This window comes from Coffea eugenioides, chromosome 10 (assembly GCF_003713205.1).
Source record: "Coffea eugenioides isolate CCC68of chromosome 10, Ceug_1.0, whole genome shotgun sequence".
NCBI lineage: Eukaryota > Viridiplantae > Streptophyta > Magnoliopsida > Gentianales > Rubiaceae > Coffea > Coffea eugenioides.
The window spans coordinates 50607-61881 of NC_040044.1; the positions used below are offsets into that span (position 1 = coordinate 50607).

Here is an 11275-nt window from a genome sequence, read left to right on the forward strand (position 1 = left end):
AACGCAAGAGAGATGACCGATCCATTGATGGAATAATCCCCTCACTATTCTTCCTTGGGTCAAAAATTTCTAATGTAATCAGCAGTTACTTCTGGTAGTAGAGTAGCGCTCGCCCAGTTGTGTGTAGAATAATTCTCTCTCTTCCTCAGATCAGATAGTGTCGTGTTTGCACGGTGTGCTCACGTTCTTCATTCATTCATATTACGGCAATACGCATCGCTTGAGGCGATACGCAACGCCCACATCACATGAACGTTCAACGTTCCTCTCCCTTCCCCTCTACTACTCGCTGCTCTACATGACAAAAGCGACGCACTGGAGACAGCAAGCAAGCAAAGCTGACTATTTGTTTTTCTTTTTTTATTTAGCGATACGTAGTCTCCTCCCTTACTATTAAAGGAGACAAAAAACCAACCTTTGTTTCTGAATCTTGTCTTTTGCTGAGTATCATCTTCAAAACCATCCTTGTAAAGATTGGAAAAAAAGAAAAAAATAAAGGGACCAAGGAAGCTTTAATTCGTCCTTCCATCCTTCCTTTTCTTTTACTGGCGGCATTTTTTTTTTTCATTCATTCATTTATTTGTTTATTTATTTATTTTTGGGTCCGAGATCTATTTGTATATCTCTCACCTTCTCGACCGACCCACACCCCCCAATCCCTCCCTCTTTTCTCCGCGGATCTCAAGCTCCATGCTACTCTGCTCTGCTGTCTGTACTGTACAGTCTATACTTGATTCACTAGTAAAGCCAAAGTAAATCAGTGGTGGTTGGTGGCCTTGGGGGAGGGGTGAGTGTTGTGTGTGTGTGTGTGTGTGTGGGTGTAAGGGAGAGCGAACCAGAAAATGGAAGCCCAGAAGAAATCGGCTGTATCGGATGTGGGCGCCTGGGCAATGAACGTTGTCAGTTCCGTTGGAATCATTATGGCCAACAAGCAGCTCATGTCCACCAGTGGTTATGCTTTCAGCTTCGGTCAGTCTCTCACTGTCTATTCTGCTTCTGTTGTGCATTTGTATATCAATATCTGCATTGATTTCGAAGCCCCCCTTCACGTGTCTCCCCAAAACGCCTGTTGCAAGTTGATTAAAAGTTCATATCTTTTTTGCTGCTTAATTTTTCTGTTGATGAGATTTATTGGCCTCCATGTTTCTGCCTCACCAATCTCATGGACCATACTGTCCTTCCCAATCGAGATCTGACATACATTGGCCGGTTCTATTGTGCAGCAGTTTCTCGTTAATTTCAGAGTCATGCTTGGCTTTCTTTTTTGGCTCAAATCTGCACTTGCTAGATCCTGGTTTTGATAGTTCCAATGGCAATGGTTTATGGAACTTCATTTCCTCCGTTGTCACTCTACTGTAGATTTACCTGACGCAATCTTTTGCCTTGCTTCCTCCAGCTACAACTTTGACCGGTTTTCATTTTGCTGTAACTGCGCTTGTTGGGATGGTTTCAAATGCTACGGGGTTCTCTGCATCAAAGCATGTTCCTTTGTGGGAACTTCTGTGGTTCTCAGTTGTTGCAAATATGTCTATCACAGGGATGAACCTTAGTCTCATGTTGAACTCGGTTGGATTTTACCAAGTACGACACTCAAATGCCCTCCATCTCCTCTTTAATGCTGACTTTCCTAATTGAACTGAAGTGGCCTCTACCTCCTCTTCTAGGATGGACTAATTAAACTTTTCTCGCTCTATTTCGCTGCTTGAAAGCTAATATCTGTTGGTTTGAATGGATGCTCAGTCTTCTTTACAAAAGTGAGATGCTTAATTCATTAGCCGCAAAAAAGGAATAGAAATTAAATAAAAGGTTGCTTTAATATTACTCTGGTTCAAGGGACCGCAGAACAGAAATGCAAGATTAGATCAGAAAGAAAGAGAAACGGAAGTTGAAGTTAAAGGCTTGGTGCCTAAACAAGAATAGTAAATAGATGTACGCATGTGTTTACATCCTCGCCTGGGTTTTCTCGACGTGGTTGAAGTTCGATTAACTTTGACTAACTATAAAAGAAGAGATGCTTCCCGGCCAAAATGAATGAACACTACCAATCTGTAGGCAGTCCTCCGGATGTGTGGGAAGATCAGTATGTCTAGGGTTTATTTCAATTGTGGACTTGCGAATAAAGTGGCAAACTTAAATTTGTACTCTTAGAGTGTTTGATTGGTATAGTTCACTCTTTTATCTAGTCTGCTGAATAGTAGATCCAGTTTCAGCATTCCAATCAGAATGATTAACTGACATGAATCCTATTCCTCCTGAATTTTGATACCAATTCAGTTTTTGCAAGCTTTTTACCCAATTATATGTTCTGTTTATTAGAATGATGGAACTCTACATCTCTACCTTTGCTTCTTGGGGCCAGTAATTACTGTTGTTTCATTTGTTGCTTTCACTTGAATGCTCTTTTCCTATTTGCCATACTAAATTGGTTCTTTACTGATGATTTTTTTTTCCCATTTTGTAGATATCAAAATTGAGCATGATCCCAGTAGTATGCGTGATGGAGTGGATTCTTCACAGTAAGCATTACACAAGGGAAGTCAAAATGTCTGTTGTGGTTGTAGTTATAGGTGTTGGTGTCTGCACTGTTACTGATGTCAAGGTGAATACTAAGGGTTTCATCTGTGCTTGTGTTGCAATACTATCGACATCTCTGCAACAAATTGTGAGTAAACATAAAAGTAACTTCGTTTTTATCTAAAGTATGGGCTTGGTTTGCTGCAAAAGAATGGTTCATGTTGAATTAGATGAACTACTTGTTTATGTTTAACGAGAATTGTCATCCTGATCTCCATAATTGCCATACTATAGTTTATCTGGAGACCACGCTTAGCGCATTGCTATGGACAAAAAGCATGACCACAACATCTTATGCTTATTCATTCGGCACTCAATTGGCTTTGAAAGTCTGTAAATGCAGAGTTCTTTTCATAATCAAAATAAAAAGAATTGCATAGTTTTGAAAGTTCTGGCCTTGTAAATTTGTTAGAGAACTCTACCAGTGACTGTTGATAAGCCTTTCCTTCTTTGTTTGAGGGTAACAGGTGCAATCAGAACTTCCATTCAAGGGCGGAAGACAAATAATATGTATTTTTCACCGAAATTTTTTTAAAGTTTATTATTTGACATACTGATCGTAAAACATCACCTGACTCACCTGAAATAACCAGAGATTATAATTTGGTGGTGATGATTTTTTAGATTTAAGACTATTTTCTTATGTTAATTATGTGATTGCTTCTTCCATTAGAAAAATTTTATCCAAATATTCGTGAAGATGTAGTCTCAGATATCAAGCCTTCAACGTTTTTTCTTTCTTGTTTTGTTTTGTTTTCTTACTAAACCTTGGAAGAAAATGCAATTAGATCATTCAGCTTTCCTTTGCTAGTAAAGCAGTGTTATAAACACGCATTTATTTTGAGATAATTGCCATTTGGAATCATAAAAGTTCAAAAAATTGCAAATAGTATAATGGATGCTAAAAAGGAGTTGGAATTTTGCCAGCATGAGTTACTTCAAATGCTCCTTACAAACTAAATATAAATTGGGAAGTTTCTGAGATATTGACTATATGAATGAAGGGTAAGGAGAGCTTTCAGAACACAATAGAGAAAGGAGGGTGTGGGGGGGGGGGGGTAGACATAAAGAGTGTGGGCTCGAGGACTTCAATACCTTGGTACTTATTTTCATCTCCAGTATGGGTTTTGTTTATTGCTGTTGTCTTTGTCTCCTTCCTGGTGCCAAACATATGTTATCCGTTGTTATTCATTTCCAGTATCTTCTCCATTATTCTATGGGCCATTTCATTTTTACTGGGATATGCCAGTATTCCTTGTCTGGCCAACTTGTCTTCCGTTTTGTCTGCATTCTGTGAGAAAATAATTCTTTTTTTTCCCCCTTAAGCAAGTTATCGGAGGAAGAAATCTTGAAATGCATGCTGACTGGAGTGTTACAGTAGAATTGACCACCAAACAGTGTAGCCTCATCTGCATCCTTACCAGAGATTTTGTTGAGTTGAGTCGTTTGAGGTCCATTATGTCCGCGGATTTTCATGCTAATGGAGCGTTCATAACTTCATTTCTTACAATTTCTTGTCCTACTTTTTAAATTTAAGCACATTGGATTACATAATGTGTTAATTCCCATGGAGATTGAATTGAGAACCTCTGGAATAGTCAAAATAGAGGTTCTATTGCTGCACATGTCCTGACTTTTACAGCACAATTGCAATGTTGTAGCTGTTATCTAGAATATTTTTCTTCTTCATTGGTTCTTTAGATTCATTGGTGGAGCAATTATCCTCGTGATGCAGTCAATAGGTTCTCTGCAGAAGAAGTACTCAATTGGATCATTTGAGTTGTTGAGCAAAACAGCGCCGATCCAAGCAGCTTCTCTTCTTGTGCTGGGCCCTTTCATTGATTACTATCTTTGTGGAAAATTTATATTAGAGTACAAGTATTCTTCTGGTGCCTTTGTAAGTGTGTTTCATACTAAGTACTCTGCTGCTTTTGTGACTTTGGAGCATATTGTCTTTTTGGCTGCATCTGATTCGATGTTGTAACATGTGCAGCTTTTTATTCTTCTCTCGTGTTCTCTAGCTGTTTTCTGCAATGTGAGTCAGTACCTGTGTATTGGTCGGTTCTCAGCAGTTTCCTTCCAGGTTCTAGGTCACATGAAAACTGTCTGTGTCCTCACCTTGGGGTGGCTGTTGTTTGATTCTGAGCTGACTTTCAAGAATATCATGGGTATGCTCATTGCTGTTGTTGGCATGGTGGTTTACAGTTGGGCTGTGGAGGTTGAGAAACAGTCCAATGCAAGGATCACAAGTGTGAAAAACAGCCTGACAGAAGAGGAAATAAGATTACTCAAGGAAGGAGTGGAAAAAGCTCCTGTTAAGGACATTGAACTTGCCGAGCCAAAGGAGTAAGTCGGCGGCGGCAACGAATATCATTAGCAGCCGTGATGTTTGTGTTTAGTTACAGCTTAGTTGCATTTGCTTGTCCCAGCAAGATATTGCTCTTTTTGCTAACCGGTTGTACAACTTAGAGTTGGAAGATGGAAGTCAGCGAAGCGACTGCGATTACAGTAGTGTTTTTCCTTTCTGATTTAAATTGTCCCCTCCCATGCATTTTCAATTCAAATCCCACAAGAAGATAGAAAACGAAAGTGGAAAAGGAGAAGAAAATGATTTGTTGAATATGGCACAGTGTTAGGGTTGTGAATGATTTGAAACATTCTGCACATTCTATTTAAACTTTGTATCCAATTTCGATGTCAGGAATTCAGTTTTAAGTTATGCCATTAATAGCTTTTTTCTTGAGCAGCGAGGTTTCAGTTAATAATTCTTTTTTTTTTTTTTTTCGGAAACGATAGATGAGATTTTATAAATAATCAAACTTTACAATATTTGAGCAACGGCTCAATCAACTATACAAAGTGTACCATGACACTTAAGGAGAGCCAAAAAGTTTCTCCTCATTCATAAATATGCTTAGAGTATAATGGCTAATGTGATAACATAGAGTCATATTACTAGCATTCCTTACTTTAAAAGAGCACATTTGAAACAGATTAGCTAGAGCATGTATGTCTTTCATCAACGTGATAGTGTTTGGATTGTCTCCTTTCCCAGATTTTAGCAAAGCAATAAGCTGCTTGTTAGCATTAATGATTTTGATTTTTTGCCACCTCAGTTGTCTTGCTTTCATTAGTGCTCACCTCACTGCTATGGCTTCATCTTGAATATCCATCAGCGAGCTTCTGTCCACTAAAGTCCATTCAGCTCTGATCCTTCCTCTATTCTGCTTTGCTACAATGCCAATTCCCAATTTGTGGTCCTCAGCTGATTTCTTGGTAGCTATCTGAATTTCCATCAGCCCCCTCCTCCTCCATTCCTTCCCCTCCTAATCTTTCATTTGCTTCATCTGTTTCTGATGTACTTCTCTCTGCCTTACCTTTACCAGCATCCTCATACTTCATTCACTCTGTGCTGGTTTTTTGTACAATTTTCAGTCCATCTCTCTCCTTACCTTCAAATTTCATTTCGTTTCTGTCCTTCCATAATTGCCAAAGTATGTTAGCAGTCAAAGCAATATGCTGCTTTCCTTCATTCCTACTCCTGACTTGAGCTAAAGCTGCCCACCACTGCTTAAAGCAACCTGTTTGGTTCTAGATGCCATCCCATTGTACTGGTGCCAACTTCCATACCTTTTGAGCCTGAGGGCAGTGGAACAAAATTTTGTTCCACTGTTTCCATATTATCTCCGCACCTTGAGCAAAGTGGTGAACATTGTTTTGTTCTGCTGAATATTGTTTCCCTAGTTGTTAAAGTGTTAGTAATACACCTCCATATGAACAGCTTGATCTTATGTTTAATGTTCAATCCCAAAGAATTTTCCAAATTTGTGTGTTGGAGTCATCATAACTAGAGCTAGATTCTCCTTTTGCTTCGATTTCCTTCCTCCTCTCTCCCTTTAGCAAAACTTGATAGGATGATTTTACTGAGTACTCCCCATGTTTACTATGAATCCAAAAAATGCTTGTCCCCAGACTTTGACAAACTAATAGGTATCTTCAGAATGTTATCAGCATCTTCCTTGTTGAACCTCCTGAAAATTTCATTCCTATTCCATCTGAAGTTTGAGATCAAATCTTCCACTTTCTACTCCTCCCAACTGTCTGGCATCCTGGTTGTTGGCCTTCCATTTGGGTTGTTTGGGATCCATTGATCTTTCCAAATTCTGATGCTTTTCCCTGAACCAACTCTCTTCAGTATAACCCCATTAACTGCCTCTCTCACTGACATAATGCTTTGCCAGAACCAATATGAGTTTTTAGGGATCACACAGTTCAGTATGGAATCCTTGGGATAGTACTTAGCCTTTAAAATTTTGCTAACCAAGAGGTTTGGGAATCTGATCAGCCTCCAAATCTGTTTTTCCAATAATGCTTTGTTGAAACATAGTAAATTCCTGAATCTCAATCCTCCATCCAATTTTGCCTTCATCATGTTGTCCCACGAGTACCAATGTACCTTGCTTCTCCCTTCTGATTCACCCCACCAGTATTTGGCCATCAACCCTGTGATTTCTTTGCATAGTGTAGCTGGTAGTTTGAAACAAGACATAGCATAGTTTGGTATGGCCATAGTAACAGCCTTTAACATCACCTCCTTACCTGCTGCACTTAGGAACTTGTTTTTCCAACTGTTCAATCTGGCCTTGATGCTGTCTTTTATGTAGGCAAATACCTGACCTTTTGTCCTTGTGATCACTATTGGGAGGCCCCGATATTTGCCTTGATTCACTGTCCTTACACCAGCTAATGGTTCACAAGTTTTCTCCTTGTCTCTTTCTTTGGTGTTCTTACTAAAACAGATAGAAGATTTCTCCAAGTTGATCATCTGATCAGATCCTTTTTCATACTGATCTAGAATTTCTCTTAATTTCCTTGCTTCTTCCCTCACAGCTTTACAAAAAATCAGGGTATCATCAGCAAAGAATAAGTGTGTGATAGCTGGCCCTTGTTTGCTAATCCTTAATCCACTTAGAAATCCCTGTCTTGCTGCTTTACTTAATAGATTTGAGAGGCCTTTAGAACACAATAAGAACAGATAAGGTGATAGAGGGTCACCTTGCCTGATGCCTTTGGAAGGAATCACATATTCCTTGGTCTCTCTATTTATATTGAAAGAATAAGAAACTAAGCTAATACACTCCATGATCCATTCTATCCAGATCTGATTGAACCCCATTTTTTCCATCACAACTTTCAGATAACCCCACTCAACTCTATCATAGGCTTTAGACATGTCCAGTTTGATTGTAGTATAGCCATCCTTGCCTTGTCTCTTATTTTTAAGAAAATGAAGGCATTCATGAGAAATGATTATGATATCCAGAATCTGTCTGTTAGGGATGAATGCTGATTGATTTTTGTTGATACATTGTTCTAGGATAAGTTTCAATCTATTGGTTAGGATTTTGAAGATGACTTTGTAGATTACATTATAGAGACTGATTGGCATGTACTGTTTCACATCAGTAGGTAGTTCTACCTTAGGAATGAGAGAGATAATGGTATGGTTCAGAGATTTGAGCATATGGCCTGAGTGAAAGAAAGACTTGATTGCTTTCACCACCTCTTCCTTGATTGTAGACCAGAATTTTTAGAAGAAGAGGGGTGTCATCCCATCAGGCCCTGGGGCTTTATTGGGATTCATAGAGAAAACTGCTAACTTTATCTCATTTTCCTCCACAGGCCTAGTTAGATTATCATTTATCTGATCAGTGATAGTTCCTTGAATACTATCCAGAATCACTTCTAGACAATCTAGCCTAGTAGACTTAAAGAGTTGCTTTTAGTATCTAGCTATCTCTTCTGCAATCTCTTTGTCATTAGAAGTCCAAGATCCATCCTCTCTCTGTAAGTTTCCTATCTTATTTCTTTTTCTTCTCCCCTTCACCACTGCATGGAAGTATTTAGTGTTTTATCTCCTTCTTGTAACCAGTTTAGCCTAGCTTTCTGACTCCAGTATTGTTTCTCCTCTCTGTAAACTCACCAACTAATTTTTCAGAACTGCAACTCTCCCCTTCCTTCCTTCTATCTCTGAGCTTTTCTCCTTGATCAGTTGCTGCTTCAGGTTCGAAATCCTTTTCCTAGAGTTTTCAATAAAACAATTTCTCCATTTCAGCAAGGCAACTCTACAACTCTTAATCTTATTCACTACTCTAAACATCCTAGACCCCCTGATATCCTCCTTCCAAGTCTTTTTTATCACATCTTCAATACCTTCTCTCTGGATCCATCTTTTGTCAAACAAGAACTTCTTTCTCATCTTTCTTCCCCCTGGAGTTGTGTCCAAAATCAACATACTGTGGTCAGAAGTTAAGCTTTCTAAATGAGTGCACTTGGGATGCTCAAAGAGGTTACTCCATCCTCCACTGCTAAGTCCCCTATTCAGCCTTTGTCTTATTTCTCCATTTTGCCACTGATTACTCCAAGTCCAGGGGTTACTTTCAAACCCAATATCCACCAACTGATTCTCCTGGATAAAGTTCCTGAAGTCATAAAAACTCCATTCCTCCCTAATTTTGCTTCCCCACTTCTCCTCGTTTGAACATAAATCATTAAAGTCTCCCATAATTAACCAGTTTTCTCCCCATAGATCTTTCCTTCTACTTATAACTTCCCACTGTCCTTTTCTCACCTGGTTATCACAGCTGGCATAAATCCCTATCAGCCACCATTCCTATTTCACCTCTTCATCCTTTATTAGCACTTTAATAGTGAAGACTGAATGTTTGATGTCTTTAACTTTGGTTTCCTCATTCCATATCAAACTCATACCTCCAGATCTATTCATAGCCTCTATCACATAACTATTATCAAAGTTCAGGATCCTTTTAATCTTCTCCATGTACTTAGCCTTGTTCTTAGTCTCACTCAGAAGAATCATCACTACAAGAAAAAAGGTCATCAATGACAACCAGCTTTTATCACAAAAAAAGTAAAAGTCGTCACTGATGACAATTACTGACAACATTTAAGTCGTCATAGAGTCGTCAGTGAATGCCCGTCGGTAAAGGTGCACATTGACAACTTTATATGTCGTCAGTAAATAGTATTCTTTACTGACAACTCACTTCGTCAATAAAAAGTACAAATATAGTGATGACTTTATATCTTGTCAGTGATGCCAACAGTAACAATGTCACTGAAACTTCGTGATGATTGTTGCTGGTATTGATTAATTACTAACAACTTTGGTTCACACTTGTCACTAAAATAGACTTGATATTGACAACTTTTTGTCATCACTGTAGGCTTTAAGTTTAGAGATACTAATTAATGACAACATTTTATTGTCAGTGGAGAAGTCTAATTAGTGACAATATACTGTAACCGTGTAGTTTGATAAAGAAAATTATCCTGGAATTAATCAATCCAACAATTCAATTTACGAATTGAGAAAAATAACAACAAAGCCTGCTAATTAAAAACAGAAGACATCCATTACATTCGAAATGCCATAATATCATACTTAAGTTCAACATCTTGCTACTGCTTTACAAAAATAAATCTAAGTCCTAAACCTAGCTAGTAGCTACTGCCGAAACACTTCAAGAGCAAAACACAACTTTGTCTTCATTGTTCTTCAATCAATTAGTAGCTGTGGATTAGAGGCCAAAAGAGTTTGAACAAGCAATACAAGTATGCATAAAGTAGTGTAATAATTAGTAGGTAACAAGTAGTTTGAGCAAAAAAAGAAACTATCTTATATTTACCTATAACAAAACTCAATCACGATTAGAATCTTAGTCAAGACTAGAACAAATAAGGCAGAAAATTAACATAACAATGACAATATCCCAAATTAGCTTAGAAGTTAGCTAGTTAAGTATTAGTGAGATTAATACCTTTTTAACAAACTACTCAAGGCCAAACAAAAATATTACTAGCTTTTCACGTAGTGGCTTAACATGTCTTCCTAACAAAGTCATGGAACCAAAAGCTAACAAAGAATTTTTAGACTGAATATTATCTCTAACTCGAATAGTAAATTATCGGATATCATTTTACACACACTCAAAACAATAATAGAAAACCAACTACGAGCAGAGATATGTAAGAAATCATAGCTAGCAAATGGATGTACATACTTTTCATGACAGAATAGAGAAAACATGCTGTTGAAGGAACAAGGCCTTCCCACGACTTTACAAACAAGACAATCAATAAATACAATCAAATCAGAAAATGTGTCCTCAAACACCTCTATTCCTGATAAATTTCTACATACCTGAGTTCTATACATAAAAGTTAGTCAAGGAAAGGGTACCCAGCTGGACTTGTGAAGGTTTAGGAAACTTGATCTTATACAATATAAAGATTTTGTGGATCTACTAAGATACCAACTTACTCCCTGCTCAAGATAAATTGATGTCTAACTTTGCATTTAATGCCATGCAATAAGAAAAAGAGTGGTAATGATTTTCTCAAATTTACCATTGACTACTTGTTACCCAACCCTCTCCATTTATTAAATTCAATTCATAATGCAATCCATGTGTTTCCCACTTCTTATTTAAGTTTCAAACATTATTGTTATCTAAGTTCATTTTAAAGTAAAGCCGACTCTAACTAGGACATCCATTTATACTACCTTCACCAGACTGCTTTCCTTTTATAGCGTTGTTGAAGTTACTGACCAGCTGCTTAAGAATTTGAGCATGCAGATGTACTTTTGATTTTTTTCCCTTTTTCTTTTCTATTTCCT

The 11275-nt window shown here is 37.9% G+C and overlaps 1 protein-coding gene across 1 annotated transcript; it reads left to right on the top strand.

Moving 5' to 3' along the window:
- Positions 1-115: 115 nt before the first annotated feature.
- On the top strand, positions 116-5320 carry LOC113749025 (UDP-rhamnose/UDP-galactose transporter 3-like). Its single transcript, XM_027292655.1, has 5 exons — positions 116-969; positions 1397-1581; positions 2462-2662; positions 4310-4471; positions 4568-5320. Exons 1-5 carry the CDS (start codon positions 843-845, stop codon positions 4922-4924), a joined length of 1032 nt encoding a protein of 343 aa, XP_027148456.1. The 5' UTR covers positions 116-842; the 3' UTR covers positions 4925-5320.
- The last annotated feature ends 5955 nt before the right edge of the window (positions 5321-11275 follow it).